At 37.4% G+C, this 25,274-nt stretch overlaps 1 protein-coding gene and 1 long non-coding RNA gene across 5 annotated transcripts; one reads left to right on the forward strand and one right to left on the reverse strand.

Moving 5' to 3' along the window:
* Positions 1–973: 973 nt before the first annotated feature.
* On the reverse strand, positions 974–21,596 carry LOC149268771 (uncharacterized). Of its 3 annotated transcripts, none has more exons than XR_016270548.1 (5): positions 21,052–21,596; positions 17,954–20,979; positions 9,906–17,881; positions 1,891–9,831; positions 974–1,817 (listed from the first exon to the last, which is right to left on the reverse strand). It is a non-coding gene; the product is annotated as an uncharacterized LOC149268771 (long non-coding RNA). The 3 variants fall into 3 exon arrangements; XR_016270549.1 differs by having other exon boundaries at positions 17,954–18,613; positions 18,686–21,596; XR_016270547.1 differs by having other exon boundaries at positions 17,954–21,596.
* Positions 21,597–23,347: 1,751 nt separating this feature from the next.
* Positions 23,348–25,057, forward strand: LOC108615024 (uncharacterized). 2 transcript variants are annotated; one of them, XM_018009256.2, is made up of 3 exons: positions 23,348–23,808; positions 23,863–24,340; positions 24,398–25,057. In XM_018009256.2, the coding sequence occupies exons 1-3, from the start codon at positions 23,727–23,729 to the stop codon at positions 24,597–24,599; spliced, it is 762 nt and encodes a 253-aa protein (XP_017864745.1). In that variant the 5' UTR covers positions 23,348–23,726; the 3' UTR covers positions 24,600–25,057. The 2 variants fall into 2 exon arrangements, with proteins under 2 accessions (XP_017864745.1, XP_089326096.1); XM_089469970.1 differs by having other exon boundaries at positions 23,703–23,812.
* The last annotated feature ends 217 nt before the right edge of the window (positions 25,058–25,274 follow it).

The following is a 25,274-nucleotide window of genomic DNA, read 5'->3' on the forward strand; positions in this document are numbered from 1 at the left end:
AAAAATTACAAATCATTATATGTGCGGTTTAAAAAGAAACAAAAATTAGATAAAATTTATGTAATGTATCGATCTTATGTATGAATGCAGCGGGCGTTAACTTCTCTCTTCGAATTTCAGGCCCCCCGTTGGGCGCCATAAAATCTATGTAACGAGCGTACTCGAGTATGAAAGCGATCTTCGTCCATTCGCATGTTTACATATATACATATATACATATATACACATACATGTATACATACATACATACATCAACATACATCAACATACACAAGACGTGGATCGGGTAGTGGCGGGCGGAATCCTCTGGTTCCCTTAGCTCTGTCGGCGGTGGGGTGGGTCTTGCCAAACCGTCACCAATACACACAAACTTTAAAATTTTTAGGATTCCTATGCAACACAAACATTCGGACAACAAGAAAAACGAAACAAACACGGACAGTTAGAAAGACGCGGAAGCCGAGGTGGTGTTGGCTTCTCGCTGTCTTTACCCAAACCCAACCATGATCTTCAGCTTTAAATTGTTTATGAAGATCCCCTAATAAAGATTGCCTCGACTCTCTCTCTCTTCTATGCCAACGCTATACTCCTAGCCTACCATATTAATCCATCAAGGAAACTCAAAAAAATTCTAAAAGATACATTTATTCTTTAAATTACTCTAACTAGACTATTACATTTTCATGTACTCTTAATTACTGTCGCTTCATGTTCTTTAATTTATATTTATGTATGTGCATGTGTTTGGTATGTAGTTTGAGTGTATAATAAAATAAAAAAAACTACATAATATGAAAAAATTACAAATGTATAAAAAGGTTAGCAATATAGTAATAATAACATAATAATATAATAATATAATATTACAATAAAATATTAAAAGAATGTTTAAATCATATTTTAGACATTTGGGGAGTATTCGTTAATATATATTAATTTAAAAATTTAGTTTTAATTCATAGCTTTTATTTCATAGTTTTTATTTCTTAGTTTGTATTTCATTCTTTATTCAAAATTTTTTTCTTTTTTTTCTATTTTTTTCTTTATTTATTTATTTAGTTTTATTTCGTTATACATTTTGGGGACATGATAGGGAGGGGAAGACAAGGGTTAATTTAGCACTCACAGTTCTTTTTGTTGTATGTCCACCGCTGAAAGGCCTTTCGTTTGGTGACTGCTGCTGCTGCTATATGGAGGATGTGTGAACTATTGTGTATTATTTTAATGCATTATTATTATTTTAGTGGGGAATTATAGTATCATACTTTTCGGTCTTTTTTTTTTTTTTTTTTTTTATGTCTTATATATATATATATAATTCTATATATGTATAATATTCATTATTGTCTATTAAATCGAGAATTTATTTAACCACTAAGCATTTAAAGTTCTTCTTTTTTTTTCCGTGTACTTGCAGTTTTATGCTGCACGTTCACTTTTATCAAATTTGTCTTGGAAGCTTTTTTTTCATGTTTTTTTCTTCACATACACATTGCGCACACGTGCAAATATATATACATAATTTTCTCTAATTTTTGTTTCTTTTTAAACCGCACATATAATGATTTGTAATTTTTAGTTTATATATATATATATATATTTTTTTTTTCACTAATATGTCGTCAATAATCCCTCGCCGTTCTGCGATCTGCTATACATTTTATTTCGGGTGCTATTTTTCGGGGCTCTTTTTTTTTCTTCGGTGGCTAATCTTTTTTTTTTTTCGGGGGCTACTTTAATATATAGCCCTAACCTCTGCACAGCGCATATGTGCATGTGGCCTTCTGCTGGCCGAGAGGTTAGGGTTATATTAAAGGCTGCAAAATACAAAAAAACCGACTTAGTTTCTGTAAACTAAGCTTTAATTTATATTAATTTTGATCAAAATACCTTTTGTTGCCTGCTTGCACACTTGTCGTTTCCCACGAATAAAAATGCGTGCGGCTGCGCGCACCAAAGTCAATGACTGACCAGCTCAGCTGGTCACGGTGGGCCAAATTCAGAAAATTTCAATCGTTTGTGGAGGGCAATAATCTTTTGTGTATGTTTCTTTTTGTTAAATATATATATAAAGATAGATATATATATAATTATTAACAAAAATTTTAGCTGGATAGAACTCCACGCTGAGGGTATCTTCTTGAAAATGTGGGCCGGAAAAAGATGGAGCTGGCAATGTTGCCGCTTTTTATACGCCCACATTCCAGTGTTCTTGGTTTCAATGTTTCGCTCTCAGCGAAGCTTCGGACAACGGGATGCTAGTGAGCGTATTTCTCCCACTGTCTCCGACGAGCGAGCACAGCGTAAGCTTAGCGTAAGCTTAGCGAAAGCTCGATCGCTAAAGCTCCGCTCTCTGTCTCTCTCTTGCATTGCATTGCAGCGCAGGCGACAATGTTGTCGCAAACGATATGCGCTGCAATTTGCAATCTTAGAGATTCGCAACCATTACACCACCCGATAATATACAACGTTAGACAGTATATTAGCGGGAATCAGCTTCTAATATCTTTGGCATGGTAAGTACCGACTTCTTGGCCTTGCAGGTTCTCAAGCAGATAGTAACAATTTCCTAACTTTTTCTTGACTCGGCATTTTAGAAATTGTGGTCCTAGTTTGGCATTAATATTTTGCGAAAATTTACTCAAAGCAAAATTTCTTCTAAAGACTTCTTGTCCTTCTTTGAAAGTAACCGATTTAGCTCTGAGATTATATTGGCCTGCGTTTCGTTCATGGGCTCGACGGATATTGATCTGGATATCGTGTCTCAATAGAGCCAGATTGTCGGATCTAGAGATCGGGATTATTGGCTCTTGGAGCAAATGCAAATCTTTTAATAATTTATAGTCCGCTCCGTGTGTTATCATATCGAGTCCAAAAAGTGCTCGGTATGGCGAACAGTTTAGCGATTGATGCAGTCCTGAGCGTAACGCACATGAAATGCTCGTGAGATGAACATCCCATTCAGTTTGATCGTTCTGCAAGTATGAACGAATCGCTGCTAGCAAAGATCGGTTTACACGTTCGGCCGCGTTGCTCTGTGGTGAGTAAAGAGCGGTGTATACGTGTTTGATGCCTAATTCCGTCAAAAAGGCGTTAAATTCTTTTGACTTGAACTGAGTGCCATTATCACTAACGATAGTTTCAGGGACCCCAAAACTATGAAATATGTGCTTTAGCAGATACTCTTGAATCTTTGCAGACGTGAACTTCTTTAATGGACATAGCCAATGGTACTTGCTAAAATGGTCCAAAACTATAAGCAACCCTATATGACCTTGTTTACTACGAGGATATGGTCCAAGAAGGTCAATGTAAAGTTTTTGAAACGGCCTATATGAAGGGATATGATCACCCATTGGGGGTTTCAATGTATAATTAGGGGCTTTGTTTTCTTTACAAGTATCGCATGAACGAATATACTCTCTCACATCTTTTGCTAGACCTGGCCAAAAGAGATGCCTACGTAGCTTTTCTATGGTCTTTTGCATTCCGGCATGGGCTGAAGTACAACTATTATGGGCTTGTTTAAGAGCACTTGCTCGAAGGCTCTCGGGGACCCATAGCTTCCAAGATAGTTTTTCTTGTTCTTGCTGACCATTTGCATGTTCGGTGCGAACATATAAAAAGTTTCCAACCAATTTCAGATCGGGAAATCGAGACTTTTGCTCGGAATATTTCTTTATGAGCTCTAAATAAGAATCTTCTGAAAAAGCATTTGATGTGAGGTCTATAATCGGGTTCATATCAAGTTCTAATATTTCATTTTCGCTTAATCGAGATAATGCATCTGGGACTACATGGTCTTTACCTTTTCGATGACTAAAAGTAAATTTAAACTGCTGTAAACGGAAAATCCAGCGAGCTAGTCTACCAGAGATATTCTGCTGCCGCATAAGCCAAAGCAAGCTAGAATGATCGGTAACCACTTCGAATTCTTGCAGTTCTAAATAGCATCGAAACTTCTCAATTGGGAGTATCACGGCGAGACACTCGCGCTCGGTAACACTATAATTGCGTTGGGAGCGATTTAATTTCTTCGACATAAATGCGATTGGCTTTTCATCATTTGTATCTGAGAGTTGCACAAGCACGGCACCAATACCAAAATCGCTGGCATCGCAATGTAAATAAAATTTTTTGCTAAAATCTGGATTTGTTAAAATGGGAGCAGTAGTCAATACTTTCTTTAACTTATCCATAGCCATTTGTGCTTCGGGAGGCCATACAAATTTTGACTTTGTTGAGAGTACGTCAGTAATTGGACAAGTAAGATCTGCGAAGTTATGTATAAATCGTCTGTACCACCCACACACTCCTAGAAATCCACGAACTTGCTTTAAGTTTTTGGGCGGTGGCCAATTAATTATACAAGATACTTTGGATTGATCTGGGCTAATACCTCCACTTCCAATTACATAGCCTAAATAATTAATGCTTGTAACGCAAAAGTGACTTTTATCTATGTTCAGAGTTAGATTCGCTTTTCGAAATTGATCTGCTAGACGGACTAAAATTGATAAATGAGATGGAAAATCTTCTGAGACGACACAAAGGTCATCCAGGTATCCAAACACACAATGCCTCAGGTCTGGTGGAATAAGCTGGTCCATTAAACGACACATTGTGGAGGGGGCATTGCATAAACCAAAGGGCATAACTTTAAACTGGTATAAAGGGCGGCCTGGGACTGTGAATGCAGTCAAATGCTTAGACTCCTCAGTGAGTTTAATTTGCCAAAAAGCATCCTTCAAATCTAATTTTGAAATAAGATTAGCTTTAGGTAATCGCGAAAATATCCCATCAATGCTGGGCAAAGGATACGCGTCCTTTTTAGTAGCATCATTGAGTCTGCGAGCATCTAAACATAAGCGAACTTTATTAGGTTTTACTACGAGGCGCATAGGTGAACTCCAAGGGCTAACAGAAGGTTCAATCACATCTAACTGAAGCATTCGATCAATTTCTTGATATAACAGCTTTTCTACAGCGGGACTGACTGGATAGAATCTTTGTTTCACTGGCTTTGCGTCTCCAATATCTATGTGGTGCTCTATAAGTGTTGTACGCCCCAAACTATGAGATGCATTTGGAAATAATCCTTTCACTAGCTCTAGTTGTTGAATCTCTGTCTTCGTTAAAGGATATGATTGTTCGTGGGAATCATTCTTGCTTGTATCAGCTATCTCTATAGCGTTAATAATGTTTGGTGCAAGGCGAAAGGATTTCCAGAAATCATGTCCTAAAATGAGATTCTGCTTTATGCTGGGAATAATATATAATGTGATTGGCTTGGTGACAGAGTTATATGTCAGTTCTACGTCTAAATATCCAATAATGGTTTGACTCTCTCCTCCGGCTGTTTTTGCTTTCGATTTTATAGGCTTAAACTCTGACAGCTTCGAAAAATCTTGTGTTGCTAATTTCGAACCTATACAACTAATATTTGCTCCAGTATCTAACAGACCAAGTTCTGTATAATTTAAGAACGAAACTTCAGCATAGCTACGAAAGTCGGTTCCATTATTGAAAATCGTAGATATTTGCAAATTCCGGTTTTTCTTTACCTCTGAATAATATGTCTTTAATCTTTGAGTTCGCTTGCTAATAGCAGGCGGGTTATCTTGAAATATTCGATTTCGAACCTCTACATAATTTTGTAAGCGTTCTTCGTAGGGACGAAAACGAATTGCAGACGTATTCGAGTGCAAGTTTTGCAACTCGGGTGTATCTGTATCTGTGCTTTTGGGTTCTACATTTTCGTGGGCATCCTGCTGTTGACGGATGCCTTCTGCCGGTTTTCCGACTGTCTCTGTAGGCAGACTTTGCACTGTGGCTTATATACATTGGGCTGTCCACAACCGTAGCAGAAAATGCGACGTTCAGATAGACAGTTTTCCCAGATATGGCCTATTTCTTCGCAATTCCAGCAACGAAGTTTCTGATGAGAGGCGCGTATAGCTGCAAGCTCTGCATCTAGTGAATCGCCTTCTACATCATCAGCTATTTCTTCGACAGCATAAACTTGTCTACGCTGTACTACTGGCTTTGCCTGATTAAAACGACAACTAGTCTCATACGCTAAGTTTTCGCTCATTTGAACTAAACGGCGTAAGTGTCCTACCGAGTGAACTGGCTGATATAATAGCTTCCCGCGTATTTCAGGGAGTAAGTTATTCTTTAAAATTTCCATTAATTCTTCTTCTGCTACCTTGAGTGAAGATTTATCTATAAGAGAGGCTACCGATTCATAAAAAGTTGAAAAAGACTCTCCTGGTTTTTGCTTTCGAGCTCTGATCATCTCCATCTTCATAAAGCTTGACCGATAATCATCGTACTGTTGACGAAGGGATGCACAGAGGTCAGACCAAATAATATGATCAACTTGTTTGTGGTATCTCCAATACCATGATCGAGCCTTTCCAGTAAATAACACATGCATATTCTTGCACATGCCTGTGAAATCACTATCTAAGGTCTCATCTGTTAACGATTTAACGCGATAGATAAATTCATTAACCCCTAATCCATCTGATGAACCATCAAATTGAACTCCCCACTTTTGCATAATGTCAACGATCCTTCGACTATTCAAGGAGCAAGCGCCTATTGATGGGGACTCGCGACTGTTCGCTACCGGCAATGATTCGATTGGCGAAGGGCGATTGTTTATGGCTAACGAGGACATGACCCTAGTGACTGTTTCTTCAATCATGTTCTGTATAACATTGTAGTCCGGTTGCTGCGATCTTTGAGGATTCGCACCACGGAATGGTCGAGTTGCTCTGGGTCGTCCCCTAGTAGTTCTGGGTCGCGCAGCTTCAGCCTGACTCGGGCTTTGACTCGCATCTAAAGCTGATGACTGTGCGCCACTAGCATTCAACAAAGCAGCTTCTTGTACATTAGCTGTATTGTTGGCCTCTGCTAGTGCTAAAGTTCTGGCAAGATTTCTGGTTGTAACTCGACGAGTTACTGGAGCTGGTGGCGGAGCTGTCTCGTGCCTCCGAGAGGGTGAGCAATTGCCTACTACTAGCTTCATTTGCTGCTTATCTATTGGTGTCTGGCAAGTATAACAGATGGTATTTTCTGTTAACCACGCTTCTACGCAGTTTTTATGAAAAATGTGCTGACACGCTAATAAATAGCAAGGATATGTATCATCCATTTCTGTCGCACATAGTGCGCATTTATTTTCTGTACTACCTACAGATGCGACGTGCGGCGGTGTATTTATAACTGGCATAATTACTAAAAAGTGTTGTTAAGCTTGACTATAAATGGCATAGAGAGAGAAAATCGAGGTATTCTTATTAGTTCTAACTGTTCCGAATTATTTCTTTTTTGGGCTATTGAAACTAAATCTAGCAGGTATTTACAAATTTATTATCGCTACCATCAAAAACTATACTATTCGGCAAGGGAATGCACAGGCAGCATATCTCCGAGTTCCAGACAATAGTACACTTAAAGACGCAACGACAACAACTTATCAACACACAACTAGCATTGCTTAAGGCTTCTACCATTCTTCATTTAAGTAAAGAATACCCTCCAGGGATAATCAGTATTGGTATCCTAGCCGAATACACAATATTCTGGAATTATTTAGAGAAGTTTTTCTAGAACTAGATTGAATTGTGGCTTCATCCACAGCAAACAAAAACGAGCTACAATTGTGAGGGAAGATGTTCTTTTCCAAAGCAGCGATGCTTTAATTCATTTAAAGTTGAAAGATACTTCAAGGTGTCTCGGTCTGCGATCCAGGCTTGAATCCAGCAGCTTCGTAGTACCTATGAAAACAAATCTATTCCTCTCAGCAGTCGCTGTTGCGATAGCTAGACCAACCCAGTCTAAGTCTATTTCAGCAATACAGGCTACTGAGACAACTAATATTCTCACAAAAGGGGGTGTTTTGTATGACTACTACTCCATATAGAAGAAGTGGCCATATAAGAAAAATTTTGGTTCACTGAAAGTGTATCAACTCACAGTGCCTCACAAACAATTTCGGTTCACTGAAAGCGTATCAACTCACAGTGCCCCACGTTGGGCGCCATAAAATTTATGTAATGTATCGATCTTATGTATGAATGCAGCGGGCGTTAACTTCTCTCTTCGAATTTCAGGCCCCCCGTTGGGCGCCATAAAATCTATGTAACGAGCGTACTCGAGTATGAAAGCGATCTTCGTGCATTCGCATGTTTACATATATACATATATACACATATAGCTATTCACATACATGTATACATACATACATACATCAACATACATCAACATACACAAGACGTGGATCGGGTAGTGGCGGGCGGAATCCTCTGGTTCCCTTAGCTCTGTCGGTGGTGGGGTGGGTCTTGCCATACCTTCACCAATACACACAAACTTTAAAATTTTTAGGATTCCTGTACAAAACAAACATTCGGACAACAAGAAAAACGAAACAAACACGGACAGTTAGAAAGACGCGGAAGCCGAGGTGGTGTTGGCTTCTCGCTGTCTTTACCCAAACCCAACCATGATCTTCAGCTTTAAATTGTTTATGAAGATCCCCTAATAAAGATTGCCTCGACTCTCTCTCTCTTCTAGGCCAACGCTATGCTTCTAGCCTACCATATTAATCCATCAAGGAAACTCAAAAAAATTCTAAAAGATACATTTATTCTTTAAATTACTCTAACTAGACTATTACATTTTCATTTACTCTTAATTACTGTCGCTTCATGTTCTTTAATTTATATTTATGTATGTGCATGTGTTTGGTATGTAGTTGGAGTGTATAATAAAATAAAAAAACTACATAATATGAAAAAATTACAAATGTATAAAAAGGTTAGCAATATAGTAATAATAACATAATAATATAATAATATAATATTACAATAAAATATTAAAAGAATGTTTAAATCATATTTTAGACATTTGGGGAGTATTCGTTAATATATATTAATTTAAAAATTTAGTTTTAATTCATAGCTTTTATTTCATAGTTTTTATTTCTTAGTTTGTATTTCATTCTTTATTCAAAATTTTTTTCTTTTTTTTCTATTTTTTTCTTTATTTATTTATTTAGTTTTATTTCGTTATACATTTTGGGGACATGATAGGGAGGGGAAGACAAGGGTTAATTTAGCACTCACAGTTCTTTTTGTTGTATGTCCACCGCTGAAAGGCCTTTCTTTTGGTGACTGCTGCTGCTGCTATATGGAGGATGTGTGTACTATTTTAATGAATTATTATTATTTTAGTGGTGAATTATAGTATCATGCTTTTCGGTTTTTTTTTTTTTTTTTTTTTTTTTTTTTTTTTTTTTTTTTATGTCTTATATATATATATATAATTCTATATATGTATAATATTCATTATTGTCTATTAAATCGAGAATTTATTTAACCACTAAGCATTTAAAGTTCTTCTTTTTTTTTCCGTGTACTTGCAGTTTTATGCAGCACGTTCACTTTGATCAAATTTGTCTTGGAAGCTTTTTTTTCATGTTTTTTTCTTCACATACACATTGCGCACACGTGCAAATATATATACATAATTTTCTCTAATTTTTGTTTTTTTTTAAACCGCACATATAATGATTTGTAATTTTTAGTTTATATATATATATTTTTTTTTTTCACTAATATGTCGTCAATAATCCCTCGCCGTTCTGCGATCTGCTATACATTTTATTTCGGGTGCTATTTTTCGGGGGCTCTTTTTTTTCTTCGGTGGCTAATCTTTTTTTTTTTTTTTCGGGGGCTACTTTAATATATAGCCCTAACCTCTGCACAGCGCATATGTGCATGTGGCCTTCTGCTGGCCGAGAGGTTAGGGTTATATTAAAGGCTGCAAAATACAAAAAAAACCGACTTAGTTTCTGTAAACTAAGTTTTAATTTATATTAATTTTGATCAAAATACCTTTTGTTGCCTGCTTGCACACTTGTCGTTTCCCACGAATAAAAATACGTGCGGCTGCGCGCACCAAAGTCAATGACTGACCAGCTCAGCTGGTCACGGTGGGCCAAATTCAGAAAATTTAAATCTTTTGTGGAGGGCAATAATCTTCTGTGTATGTTTCTTTTTGTTAAATATATATATATAAAGATATATATATATATAATTATTAACAAAAATTTTAGGTGGATAGAACTCCACGCTGAGGGTATCTTCTTGAAAATGTGGGCCGGAAAAAGATGGAGCTGGCAATGTGGCCGCTTTTTATACGCCCACATTCCAGTGTTCTTAGTTTCGGCGTTTCGCTCTCAGCGAAGCTTCGGACAGCGGGATGCTAGTGAGCGTATTTCTCCCACTGTCTCCGACGAGCGAGCACAGCGTAAGCTTAGCGTAAGCTTAGCGAAAGCTCGATCGCTAAAGCTCCGCTCTCTGTCTCTCTCTTGCATTGCATTGCAGCGCAGGCGACAATGTTGTCGCAAACGATATGCGCTGCAATTTGCAATCTTAGAGATTCGCAACCATTACACCACCCGATAATATACAACGTTAGACAGTATATTAGCGGGAATCAGCTTCTAATATCTTTGGCATGGTAAGTACCGACTTCTTGGCCTTGCAGGTTCTCAAGCAGATAGTAACAATTTCCTAACTTTTTCTTGACTCGGCATTTTAGAAATTGTGGTCCTAGTTTGGCATTAATATTTTGCGAAAATTTACTCAAAGCAAAATTTCTTCTAAAGACTTCTTGTCCTTCTTTGAAAGTAACCGATTTAGCTCTGAGATTATATTGGCCTGCGTTTCGTTCATGGGCTCGACGGATATTGATCTGGATATCGTGTCTCAATAGAGCCAGATTGTCGGATCTAGAGATCGGGATTATTGGCTCTTGGAGCAAATGCAAATCTTTTAATAATTTATAGTCCGCTCCGTGTGTTATCATATCGAGTCCAAAAAGTGCTCGGTATGGCGAACAGTTTAGCGATTGATGCAGTCCTGAGCGTAACGCACATGAAATGCTCGTGAGATGAACATCCCATTCAGTTTGATCGTTCTGCAAGTATGAACGAATCGCTGCTAGCAAAGATCGGTTTACACGTTCGGCCGCGTTGCTCTGTGGTGAGTAAAGAGCGGTGTATACGTGTTTGATGCCTAATTCCGTCAAAAAGGCGTTAAATTCTTTTGACTTGAACTGAGTGCCATTATCACTAACGATAGTTTCAGGGACCCCAAAACTATGAAATATGTGCTTTAGCAGATACTCTTGAATCTTTGCAGACGTGAACTTCTTTAATGGACATAGCCAATGGTACTTGCTAAAATGGTCCAAAACTATAAGCAACCCTATATGACCTTGTTTACTACGAGGATATGGTCCAAGAAGGTCAATGTAAAGTTTTTGAAACGGCCTATATGAAGGGATATGATCACCCATTGGGGGTTTCAATGTATAATTAGGGGCTTTGTTTTCTTTACAAGTATCGCATGAACGAATATACTCTCTCACATCTTTTGCTAGACCTGGCCAAAAGAGATGCCTACGTAGCTTTTCTATGGTCTTTTGCATTCCGGCATGGGCTGAAGTACAACTATTATGGGCTTGTTTAAGAGCACTTGCTCGAAGGCTCTCGGGGACCCATAGCTTCCAAGATAGTTTTTCTTGTTCTTGCTGACCATTTGCATGTTCGGTGCGAACATATAAAAAGTTTCCAACCAATTTCAGATCGGGAAATCGAGACTTTTGCTCGGAATATTTCTTTATGAGCTCTAAATAAGAATCTTCTGAAAAAGCATTTGATGTGAGGTCTATAATCGGGTTCATATCAAGTTCTAATATTTCATTTTCGCTTAATCGAGATAATGCATCTGGGACTACATGGTCTTTACCTTTTCGATGACTAAAAGTAAATTTAAACTGCTGTAAACGGAAAATCCAGCGAGCTAGTCTACCAGAGATATTCTGCTGCCGCATAAGCCAAAGCAAGCTAGAATGATCGGTAACCACTTCGAATTCTTGCAGTTCTAAATAGCATCGAAACTTCTCAATTGGGAGTATCACGGCGAGACACTCGCGCTCGGTAACACTATAATTGCGTTGGGAGCGATTTAATTTCTTCGACATAAATGCGATTGGCTTTTCATCATTTGTATCTGAGAGTTGCACAAGCACGGCACCAATACCAAAATCGCTGGCATCGCAATGTAAATAAAATTTTTTGCTAAAATCTGGATTTGTTAAAATGGGAGCAGTAGTCAATACTTTCTTTAACTTATCCATAGCCATTTGTGCTTCGGGAGGCCATACAAATTTTGACTTTGTTGAGAGTACGTCAGTAATTGGACAAGTAAGATCTGCGAAGTTATGTATAAATCGTCTGTACCACCCACACACTCCTAGAAATCCACGAACTTGCTTTAAGTTTTTGGGCGGTGGCCAATTAATTATACAAGATACTTTGGATTGATCTGGGCTAATACCTCCACTTCCAATTACATAGCCTAAATAATTAATGCTTGTAACGCAAAAGTGACTTTTATCTATGTTCAGAGTTAGATTCGCTTTTCGAAATTGATCTGCTAGACGGACTAAAATTGATAAATGAGATGGAAAATCTTCTGAGACGACACAAAGGTCATCCAGGTATCCAAACACACAATGCCTCAGGTCTGGTGGAATAAGCTGGTCCATTAAACGACACATTGTGGAGGGGGCATTGCATAAACCAAAGGGCATAACTTTAAACTGGTATAAAGGGCGGCCTGGGACTGTGAATGCAGTCAAATGCTTAGACTCCTCAGTGAGTTTAATTTGCCAAAAAGCATCCTTCAAATCTAATTTTGAAATAAGATTAGCTTTAGGTAATCGCGAAAATATCCCATCAATGCTGGGCAAAGGATACGCGTCCTTTTTAGTAGCATCATTGAGTCTGCGAGCATCTAAACATAAGCGAACTTTATTAGGTTTTACTACGAGGCGCATAGGTGAACTCCAAGGGCTAACAGAAGGTTCAATCACATCTAACTGAAGCATTCGATCAATTTCTTGATATAACAGCTTTTCTACAGCGGGACTGACTGGATAGAATCTTTGTTTCACTGGCTTTGCGTCTCCAATATCTATGTGGTGCTCTATAAGTGTTGTACGCCCCAAACTATGAGATGCATTTGGAAATAATCCTTTCACTAGCTCTAGTTGTTGAATCTCTGTCTTCGTTAAAGGATATGATTGTTCGTGGGAATCATTCTTGCTTGTATCAGCTATCTCTATAGCGTTAATAATGTTTGGTGCAAGGCGAAAGGATTTCCAGAAATCATGTCCTAAAATGAGATTCTGCTTTATGCTGGGAATAATATATAATGTGATTGGCTTGGTGACAGAGTTATATGTCAGTTCTACGTCTAAATATCCAATAATGGTTTGACTCTCTCCTCCGGCTGTTTTTGCTTTCGATTTTATAGGCTTAAACTCTGACAGCTTCGAAAAATCTTGTGTTGCTAATTTCGAACCTATACAACTAATATTTGCTCCAGTATCTAACAGACCAAGTTCTGTATAATTTAAGAACGAAACTTCAGCATAGCTACGAAAGTCGGTTCCATTATTGAAAATCGTAGATATTTGCAAATTCCGGTTTTTCTTTACCTCTGAATAATATGTCTTTAATCTTTGAGTTCGCTTGCTAATAGCAGGCGGGTTATCTTGAAATATTCGATTTCGAACCTCTACATAATTTTGTAAGCGTTCTTCGTAGGGACGAAAACGAATTGCAGACGTATTCGAGTGCAAGTTTTGCAACTCGGGTGTATCTGTATCTGTGCTTTTGGGTTCTACATTTTCGTGGGCATCCTGCTGTTGACGGATGCCTTCTGCCGGTTTTCCGACTGTCTCTGTAGGCAGACTTTGCACTGTGGCTTATATACATTGGGCTGTCCACAACCGTAGCAGAAAATGCGACGTTCAGATAGACAGTTTTCCCAGATATGGCCTATTTCTTCGCAATTCCAGCAACGAAGTTTCTGATGAGAGGCGCGTATAGCTGCAAGCTCTGCATCTAGTGAATCGCCTTCTACATCATCAGCTATTTCTTCGACAGCATAAACTTGTCTACGCTGTACTACTGGCTTTGCCTGATTAAAACGACAACTAGTCTCATACGCTAAGTTTTCGCTCATTTGAACTAAACGGCGTAAGTGTCCTACCGAGTGAACTGGCTGATATAATAGCTTCCCGCGTATTTCAGGGAGTAAGTTATTCTTTAAAATTTCCATTAATTCTTCTTCTGCTACCTTGAGTGAAGATTTATCTATAAGAGAGGCTACCGATTCATAAAAAGTTGAAAAAGACTCTCCTGGTTTTTGCTTTCGAGCTCTGATCATCTCCATCTTCATAAAGCTTGACCGATAATCATCGTACTGTTGACGAAGGGATGCACAGAGGTCAGACCAAATAATATGATCAACTTGTTTGTGGTATCTCCAATACCATGATCGAGCCTTTCCAGTAAATAACACATGCATATTCTTGCACATGCCTGTGAAATCACTATCTAAGGTCTCATCTGTTAACGATTTAACGCGATAGATAAATTCATTAACCCCTAATCCATCTGATGAACCATCAAATTGAACTCCCCACTTTTGCATAATGTCAACGATCCTTCGACTATTCAAGGAGCAAGCGCCTATTGATGGGGACTCGCGACTGTTCGCTACCGGCAATGATTCGATTGGCGAAGGGCGATTGTTTATGGCTAACGAGGACATGACCCTAGTGACTGTTTCTTCAATCATGTTCTGTATAACATTGTAGTCCGGTTGCTGCGATCTTTGAGGATTCGCACCACGGAATGGTCGAGTTGCTCTGGGTCGTCCCCTAGTAGTTCTGGGTCGCGCAGCTTCAGCCTGACTCGGGCTTTGACTCGCATCTAAAGCTGATGACTGTGCGCCACTAGCATTCAACAAAGCAGCTTCTTGTACATTAGCTGTATTGTTGGCCTCTGCTAGTGCTAAAGTTCTGGCAAGATTTCTGGTTGTAACTCGACGAGTTACTGGAGCTGGTGGCGGAGCTGTCTCGTGCCTCCGAGAGGGTGAGCAATTGCCTACTACTAGCTTCATTTGCTGCTTATCTATTGGTGTCTGGCAAGTATAACAGATGGTATTTTCTGTTAACCACGCTTCTACGCAGTTTTTATGAAAAATGTGCTGACACGCTAATAAATAGCAAGGATATGTATCATCCATTTCTGTCGCACATAGTGCGCATTTATTTTCTGTACTACCTACAGATGCGACGTGCGGCGGTGTATTTATAACTGGCATAATTACTAAAAAGTGTTGTTAAGCTTGACTATAAATGGCATAGAGAGAGAAAATCGAGGTATTCTTATTAGTTCTAACTGTTCCGAATTGTTTCATTTTGGGCTATTGAAACTAAATCTAGCAGGTATTTACAAATTTATTATCGCTACCATCAAAAACTATACTATTCGGCAAGGGAATGCACAGGCAGCATATCTCCGAGTTCCAGACAATAGTACACTTAAAGACGCAACGACAACAACTTATCAACACACAACTAGCATTGCTTAAGGCTTCTACCATTCTTCATTTAAGTAAAGAATACCCTCCAGGGATAATCAGTATTGGTATCCTAGCCGAATACACAATATTCTGGAATTATTTAGAGAAGTTTTTCTAGAACTAGATTGAATTGTGGCTTCATCCACAGCAAACAAAAACGAGCTACAATTGTGAGGGAAGATGTTCTTTTCCAAAGCAGAGATGCTTTAATTCATTTAAAGTTGAAAGATTCTTCAAGGTGTCTCGGTCTGCGATCCAGGCTTGAATCCAGCAGCTTCGTAGTACCTATGAAAACAAATCTATTCCTCTCAGCAGTCGCTGTTGCGATAGCTAGACCAACCCAGTCTAAGTCTATTTCAGCAATACAGGCTACTGAGACAACTAATATTCTCACAAAAGGGGGTGTTTTGTATGACTACTACTCCATATAGAAGAAGTGGCCATACAAGAAAACTTTGGTTCACTGAAAGCGTATCAACTCACAGTGCCTCACAAACAATTTCGGTTCACTGAAAGCTAATGAACTCACAGTGCCCCACAAACAATTTCGGTTCACTGAAAGCTAATGAACTCACAGTGCCCCACGTTGGGCGCCATAAAATTTATGTAATGTATCGATCTTATGTATGAATGCAGCGGGCGTTAACTTCTCTCTTCGAATTTCAGGCCCCCCGTTGGGCGCCATAAAATCTATGTAACGAGCGTACTCGAGTATGAAAGCGATCTTCGTCCATTCGCATGTTTACATATATACATATATACATATATACACATACATGTATACATACATACATACATCAACATACATCAACATACACAAGACGTGGATCGGGTAGTGGCGGGCGGAATCCTCTGGTTCCCTTAGCTCTGTCGGCGGTGGGGTGGGTCTTGCCAAACCGTCACCAATACACACAAACTTTAAAATTTTTAGGATTCCTATGCAACACAAACATTCGGACAACAAGAAAAACGAAACAAACACGGACAGTTAGAAAGACGCGGAAGCCGAGGTGGTGTTGGCTTCTCGCTGTCTTTACCCAAACCCAACCATGATCTTCAGCTTTAAATTGTTTATGAAGATCCCCTAATAAAGATTGCCTCGACTCTCTCTCTCTTCTATGCCAACGCTATACTCCTAGCCTACCATATTAATCCATCAAGGAAACTCAAAAAAATTCTAAAAGATACATTTATTCTTTAAATTACTCTAACTAGACTATTACATTTTCATGTACTCTTAATTACTGTCGCTTCATGTTCTTTAATTTATATTTATGTATGTGCATGTGTTTGGTATGTAGTTTGAGTGTATAATAAAATAAAAAAAACTACATAATATGAAAAAATTACAAATGTATAAAAAGGTTAGCAATATAGTAATAATAACATAATAATATAATAATATAATATTACAATAAAATATTAAAAGAATGTTTAAATCATATTTTAGACATTTGGGGAGTATTCGTTAATATATATTAATTTAAAAATTTAGTTTTAATTCATAGCTTTTATTTCATAGTTTTTATTTCTTAGTTTGTATTTCATTCTTTATTCAAAATTTTTTTCTTTTTTTTCTATTTTTTTCTTTATTTATTTATTTAGTTTTATTTCGTTATACATTTTGGGGACATGATAGGGAGGGGAAGACAAGGGTTAATTTAGCACTCACAGTTCTTTTTGTTGTATGTCCACCGCTGAAAGGCCTTTCGTTTGGTGACTGCTGCTGCTGCTATATGGAGGATGTGTGAACTATTGTGTATTATTTTAATGCATTATTATTATTTTAGTGGGGAATTATAGTATCATACTTTTCGGTCTTTTTTTTTTTTTTTTTTTTTTTATGTATTATATATATATAATTCTATATATGTATAATATTCATTATTGTCTATTAAATCAAGAATTTATTTAACCAATAAGCATTTAAAGTTCTTTTTTTTTTTTTTTTCGTGTACTTGCAGTTTTATGCTGCACGTTCACTTTTATCAAATTTGTCTTGGAAGCTTTTTTTTCATGTTTTTTTCTTCACATACACATTGCGCACACGTGCAAATATATATACATAATTTTCTCTAATTTTTGTTTCTTTTTAAACCGCACATATAATGATTTGTAATTTTTAGTTTATATATATATATATATATTTTTTTTTCACTAATATGTCGTCAATAATCCCTCGCCGTTCTGCGATCTGCTATACATTTTATTTCGGGTGCTATTTTTCGGGGCTCTTTTTTTTTCTTCGGTGGCTAATCTTTTTTTTTTTTCGGGGGCTACTTTAATATATAGCCCTAACCTCTGCACAGCGCATATGTGCATGTGGCCTTCTGCTGGCCGAGAGGTTAGGGTTATATTAAAGGCTGCAAAATACAAAAAACCAACTTAGTTTCTGTAAACTAAGTTTTAATTTATATTAATTTTGATCGAAATACCTTTTTTTGCCTGCTTGCACACTTGTTGTTTCCCACGAATAAAAATGCGTGCGGCTGCGCGCACCAAAGTCAATGACTGACTAGCTCAGCTGGTCACGGTGGGCCAAATTCAGAAAATTCCAATCTTTTGTGGAGGGCAATAATCTTTTGTGTATGTTTCTTTTTGTTAAATATATATATAAAGATAGATATATATATAATTATTAACAAAAATTTTAGCTGGATAGCACTCCACGCTGAGGGTATCTTCTTGAAAATGTGGGCCGGAAAAAGATGGAGCTGGCAATGTGGCCGCTTTTTATACGCCCACATTCCAGTGTTCTTGGTTTCAATGTTTCGCTCTCAGCGAAGCTTCGGACCGCGGGATGCTAGTGAGCGTATTTCTCCCACTGTCTCCGACGAGCGAGCACAGCGTAAGCTTAACGAAAGCTCGATCGCTAAAGCTCCGCTCTCTGTCTCTCTCGTGCATTGCATTGCAGCGCAGGCGACAATGTTGTCGCAAACGACATGCGCTGCAATTTGCAATATTACAAATTGGCAACCATTACACCCATCTTTTTTTTTTTTCGGGGGCTACTTTAATATATAGCCCTAACCTCTGCACAGCGCATATGTGCATGTGGCCTTCTGCTGGCCGAGAGGTTAGGGTTATATTAAAGGCTGCAAAATACAAAAAACCAACTTAGTTTCTGTAAACTAAGTTTTAATTTATATTAATTTTGATCGAAATACCTTTTTTTGCCTGCTTGCACACTTGTTGTTTCCCACGAATAAAAATGCGTGCGGCTGCGCGCACCAAAGTCAATGACTGACTAGCTCAGCTGGTCACGGTGGGCCAAATTCAGAAAATTCCAATCTTTTGTGGATGTTTCTTTTTGTTAAATATATATATAAAGATAGATATATATATAATTATTAACAAAAATTTTAGCTGGATAGCACTCCACGCTGAGGGTATCTTCTTGAAAATGTGGGCCGGAAAAAGATGGAGCTGGCAATGTGGCCGCTTTTTATACGCCCACATTCCAGTGTTCTTGGTTTCAATGTTTCGCTCTCAGCGAAGCTTCGGACCGCGGGATGCTAGTGAGCGTATTTCTCCCACTGTCTCCGACGAGCGAGCACAGCGTAAGCTTAACGAAAGCTCGATCGCTAAAGCTCCGCTCTCTGTCTCTCTCGTGCATTGCATTGCAGCGCAGGCGACAATGTTGTCGCAAACGACATGCGCTGCAATTTGCAATATTACAAATTGGCAACCATTATAAAATTTATGTAATGTATCGATCTTATGTATGAATGCAGCGGGCGTTAACTTCTCTCTTCGAATTTCAGGCCCCCCGTTGGGCGCCATAAAATCTATGTAACGAGCGTACTCGAGTATGAAAGCGATCTTCGTCCATTCGCATGTTTACATATATACATATATACATATATACACATACATGTATACATACATACATACATCAACATACATCAACATACACAAGACGTGGATCGGGTAGTGGCGGGCGGAATCCTCTGGTTCCCTTAGCTCTGTCGGCGGTGGGGTGGGTCTTGCCAAACCGTCACCAATACACACAAACTTTAAAATTTTTAGGATTCCTATGCAACACAAACATTCGGACAACAAGAAAAACGAAACAAACACGGACAGTTAGAAAGACGCGGAAGCCGAGGTGGTGTTGGCTTCTCGCTGTCTTTACCCAAACCCAACCATGATCTTCAGCTTTAAATTGTTTATGAAGATCCCCTAATAAAGATTGCCTCGACTCTCTCTCTCTTCTATGCCAACGCTATACTCCTAGCCTACCATATTAATCCATCAAGGAAACTCAAAAAAATTCTAAAAGATACATTTATTCTTTAAATTACTCTAACTAGACTATTACATTTTCATGTACTCTTAATTACTGTCGCTTCATGTTCTTTAATTTATATTTATGTATGTGCATGTGTTTGGTATGTAGTTTGAGTGTATAATAAAATAAAAAAAACTACATAATATGAAAAAATTACAAATGTATAAAAAGGTTAGCAATATAGTAATAATAACATAATAATATAATAATATAATATTACAATAAAATATTAAAAGAATGTTTAAATCATATTTTAGACATTTGGGGAGTATTCGTTAATATATATTAATTTAAAAATTTAGTTTTAATTCATAGCTTTTATTTCATAGTTTTTATTTCTTAGTTTGTATTTCATTCTTTATTCAAAATTTTTTTCTTTTTTTTCTATTTTTTTCTTTATTTATTTATTTAGTTTTATTTCGTTATACATTTTGGGGACATGATAGGGAGGGGAAGACAAGGGTTAATTTAGCACTCACAGTTCTTTTTGTTGTATGTCCACCGCTGAAAGGCCTTTCGTTTGGTGACTGCTGCTGCTGCTATATGGAGGATGTGTGAACTATTGTGTATTATTTTAATGCATTATTATTATTTTAGTGGGGAATTATAGTATCATACTTTTCGGTCTTTTTTTTTTTTTTTTTTTTTTTATGTATTATATATATATAATTCTATATATGTATAATATTCATTATTGTCTATTAAATCAAGAATTTATTTAACCAATAAGCATTTAAAGTTCTTTTTTTTTTTTTTTTCGTGTACTTGCAGTTTTATGCTGCACGTTCACTTTTATCAAATTTGTCTTGGAAGCTTTTTTTTCATGTTTTTTTCTTCACATACACATTGCGCACACGTGCAAATATATATACATAATTTTCTCTAATTTTTGTTTCTTTTTAAACCGCACATATAATGATTTGTAATTTTTAGTTTATATATATATATATATATTTTTTTTTCACTAATATGTCGTCAATAATCCCTCGCCGTTCTGCGATCTGCTATACATTTTATTTCGGGTGCTATTTTTCGGGGCTCTTTTTTTTTCTTCGGTGGCTAATCTTTTTTTTTTTTCGGGGGCTACTTTAATATATAGCCCTAACCTCTGCACAGCGCATATGTGCATGTGGCCTTCTGCTGGCCGAGAGGTTAGGGTTATATTAAAGGCTGCAAAATACAAAAAACCAACTTAGTTTCTGTAAACTAAGTTTTAATTTATATTAATTTTGATCGAAATACCTTTTTTTGCCTGCTTGCACACTTGTTGTTTCCCACGAATAAAAATGCGTGCGGCTGCGCGCACCAAAGTCAATGACTGACTAGCTCAGCTGGTCACGGTGGGCCAAATTCAGAAAATTCCAATCTTTTGTGGAGGGCAATAATCTTTTGTGTATGTTTCTTTTTGTTAAATATATATATAAAGATAGATATATATATAATTATTAACAAAAATTTTAGCTGGATAGCACTCCACGCTGAGGGTATCTTCTTGAAAATGTGGGCCGGAAAAAGATGGAGCTGGCAATGTGGCCGCTTTTTATACGCCCACATTCCAGTGTTCTTGGTTTCAATGTTTCGCTCTCAGCGAAGCTTCGGACCGCGGGATGCTAGTGAGCGTATTTCTCCCACTGTCTCCGACGAGCGAGCACAGCGTAAGCTTAACGAAAGCTCGATCGCTAAAGCTCCGCTCTCTGTCTCTCTCGTGCATTGCATTGCAGCGCAGGCGACAATGTTGTCGCAAACGACATGCGCTGCAATTTGCAATATTACAAATTGGCAACCATTACAAATAGTATTAAATTAAATATTACTAAATCTGTTCTCCCATTACTTTTCAATCAATTATAAAACAATATGAAGAATGGAAACTAATAAACAAATAATAACATTTTAGTCTTTCAGACTCAATTCATTTCAATTCTTCCCTAACTTTTGTCTTTTATATAAATGAATTTTATATAAATGAATTTAATTTTGTCTACAACTTCAGAATATGTAGTAGTGAACATATAGTACTTTCCAATATTTTTCAAATTAAAACTGCGATCCTCTTGTCATAGTTGTTCGAGCCATTGTTCGAGTCTAGTCGAAACGGAATCAAAGTCTGCACAAATATTGTCAGGCGGTCATGACAAATATTTACATAGGCAGCGCGTGTGTAGGTAAAATTTTGGGTCTGCCACCAAAAACAAACCAGAAAAACAATATATATATATACATATTTATATACATATGCATTTCTGTATGTATGTATAAAAGTACAACGCCGGAAAATGCGGGCGCATTGGCAGTGCGGGCGATTGATTTTTCCTGTATTTGCTTGCAGCCTCAGAGTCAAGCAACATAGACGACGGGGCGGCTGTCTGGGAGGAGCATTAAAATAAATGCAGTGCATAGAAAGAGAGAGAGGGAGGGAAATATTGTATGGAAGAGTGAGTGAGTGAGTGAGTGAGAGAGGAGAGGCAATAGAGGCCTCGAGGCGCAGGCTCTGGCTCTAGCTAACACGCCAACAGACAGTTTTAGTGCAGCCTAGAAAAATGAGTTTAATTGTTGACCTTAGCTATTAGCCCCTGTCAAATGGTTTCGGTTGACAGCAATTTGCGTTGTACTTCGAGTTCGGTTCGAGTTGGCTTTGCATTTTGTCTTTTGTCTTTTGTGTCTTTCAGTGTCGGCATTCATTGCACTTTAATTTATATGCAAAAAGCACAACGAGCATTTTGCACAAGTTTCTTAGTATTGCCAGTGAATGTATGTGTGTGTGTGTGTGTGGAATACGCTTCGGTATGCACCAAAGGCGCTGACTGACAGGCCTCGAGGTATCAGAATCGGGAGAGGTCCGCTGCAGCGGTCGGGCCACGTTTTCGTTTGATATTTGTTTATGTTGCAGCAACAGCAAAAATTCTCTGTATTCCACTTCTTGTTATTCTTGACTTGCAGTATATCTATACTCCTATATATAAATGTCCATTTAACAGGGCCATGTGCTGTGCAAGTTGATGATTATTGCCCTTTTGGGCAGTTTGATTGTGAAATGCATTGAAATGTGATGTGTGGCCTGCTATAAATGCTGCATTAACACACAAGCAAATTGACTTGTAAGCAGGCGACTGCAGTTTATTGATCTGAGCAGCGAATGAGAAGCGCAAAGAAAGGCGACGTGAGGAATTTAACGTACGTGTTTATTGGACAGATAAATATGACACTAAGAAAGGTAGAGCGCAAAGACGAGGAAGAGTTAGAGCAAATGAGGGAGAGAGCGAAAAGGGGAGAGAGATTTATAAATATACAGAGAGAAGGCTTTAAATCTTTTAATCTATCTATCTAATCTGAATATATCGTATATTATTAAATAGAGCATTTTCTCTAAATAGAATCTCTTTAATGATTATTCCATTTATCTGGTTATTTTAAAAAACAACATACATAAAACCAATCTTCCTTAATTTAAATCAGTCAGCTTATAAGGTCGAAGCTGAGAATCGGATTACGTATATCCAGAGAAGGATCTCATTACGAGATGACGTAATGCGAGACTGCTGAATAACGTATTTGAGACAATCTCATATCACTATGAGTTCTCTGACTCAAAATTCTCTCAAGTATTACAATTTGTATCAATGAACTAGCAAACAAGTTTGATATCTATATTCACAGTCCAACTTGTCGAGTGGGGCATGTTAGTCCTCTATTTCCACTTAGAACAAGAGTATACTGCCAGCTAGTTGCAATATATACTCTCATCCATCTATTTCCTGTTATCTGAGTAAGGTTGCTCGGTTGCTCGACTCAATGCTATCTACTGCCGACTCTCGAAACTAAACAGGTTTATGGAATAAATGCAACTGCGACTTGTTTCAACTGCAATTCTAATGTCAAGCGATATTACCTAACGAGCTGTTGCTCCATCAAGTATAATGAAGTGTTTCAGCGAAATGTTGAGAAAAATAATAATATTTATCTGCACGTGGAAGGCATTTTGCAATGCCCTACGTCTACGTAGGTAAGCTTAAGACTTTATTAGTGTCCAATACTCTACCCGTCTATTCGCAGCCGATGACATCCAGAAATGCTACTTTGGAGATGACAAATGCATTATAGCCAGCACAAATCAGTATTTGCGAAAGTATGGCAAGGGCAATGCAGAATTGGGACTGCCTCCACTCGATGATTTTCAAGTGGACGACATTACGCTCATCAACTCACCTGGGCCACTCTGGATAAGCTACAAGCTGAAGAACCAGCGGCTGAGGGGCCTGGAAAATGCGACCATCATTAGCATATCGGGCTTTGATCGTCAGCCGGAAATGAATAAAATGATTATCGAGCTGAGGACTCCAAGTCTCGTCAGTCAGGGCACCTACGAGCTGCGCGGCCGTGGCGTCATATTGTATACCAATTCGAGTGGCAGCACCCACTCGGACTTGCAGAATGTGCACTTGACACTGAATGTCAAGAGTTTCATCGAGTACCGCCAGAATCGGAGATATCTGAAGATCTACGGAGTGACAACCAAAATCGATCTGGATCGGTAAGCTGGCAATAGAACTGAGTCTGACCTAGATGCTAATTGATTTCTACTTATTAGCTGGATACTGACTGCAGATAATTTATTTAAGGAGAACACGGATCTCACTCTCTTGCTCAATCGCGTGATCAACGACAATTGGCTCGAGTTTTGGAATGAGATTGAAGAGACCATATTGCCAGTTTATACAAAGAGCATATTAAATGTTGTGAATAATATTATCCAAAAAATTCCATATGATGAGCTGTTCTTAACAGACTGAAAAAGAAATCAATAAGACAAAAACAAAAAAAAATTATTGTGTTATTTATAAGTATAATATGTGTCGAAAATTATTTAAAGTGGAATCAAAGTTTTATATTTACTCAGCAAAATGAAATAAAATGTAGTAGACGGGAGAGACGAACTGCCACTTAATTTTCTTTAGTTCGGAAAAGCAGTTTCATATTTATATAGCATATGTATTATCTTTATATATATATTAGATTGTAATTGGCTTCACCGTATTATTACCTTACAGGGACAACGATTTTTTCGGAAATAATATCAGTTCGCTGCATTTTTAAACAGAACATAACGGCATCTGCAAAAGAGCACTTCTTAAACGTACCTTTTAAATTTGTAAAAAAAAAACTTTTGTACTTATTTTACATAGATATATTTACGATGTGAAGATTGATTAATGCTAATAAATACAAAATTATTTTAAAATATATAGAACGTAATAAAATATTATAAATAAATATTTCAAGACTATATTAGTTAATTTAAAAAATTTTTAAATTTAATACAATATGCTACACAAATTATTTTTTACTTTTAATCTAATTACTATAGTAAAGTTAAGGTTTCGCTTTTCGGTAAGATATAAAAAATAATCAATGGTTAATCATTAGTCATGAATAATATAATTATTTAATAAATTTTGATGTTTTTT

The sequence above is a fragment of the Drosophila arizonae genome, chromosome 5 (genome assembly GCF_054131065.1).
Source record: "Drosophila arizonae isolate 15081-1271.41 chromosome 5, UAZ_ARI_1.0, whole genome shotgun sequence".
In the NCBI taxonomy this organism is placed as follows: domain Eukaryota; kingdom Metazoa; phylum Arthropoda; class Insecta; order Diptera; family Drosophilidae; genus Drosophila; species Drosophila arizonae.

Coding starts and splice junctions, on each gene's coding strand:
- LOC108615024 (XM_018009256.2), top strand. CDS start 23,727: ATGAAGTGTTTCAGCGAAATGTTGAGAAAAATAATAATATTTATCTGC. Junction 23,809..23,862: donor TTGCAATGCCCTACGTCTAC/GTAGGTAAGCTT, acceptor GTCTATTCGCAG/CCGATGACATCCAGAAATGC. Junction 24,341..24,397: donor ACCAAAATCGATCTGGATCG/GTAAGCTGGCAA, acceptor TCTACTTATTAG/CTGGATACTGACTGCAGATA.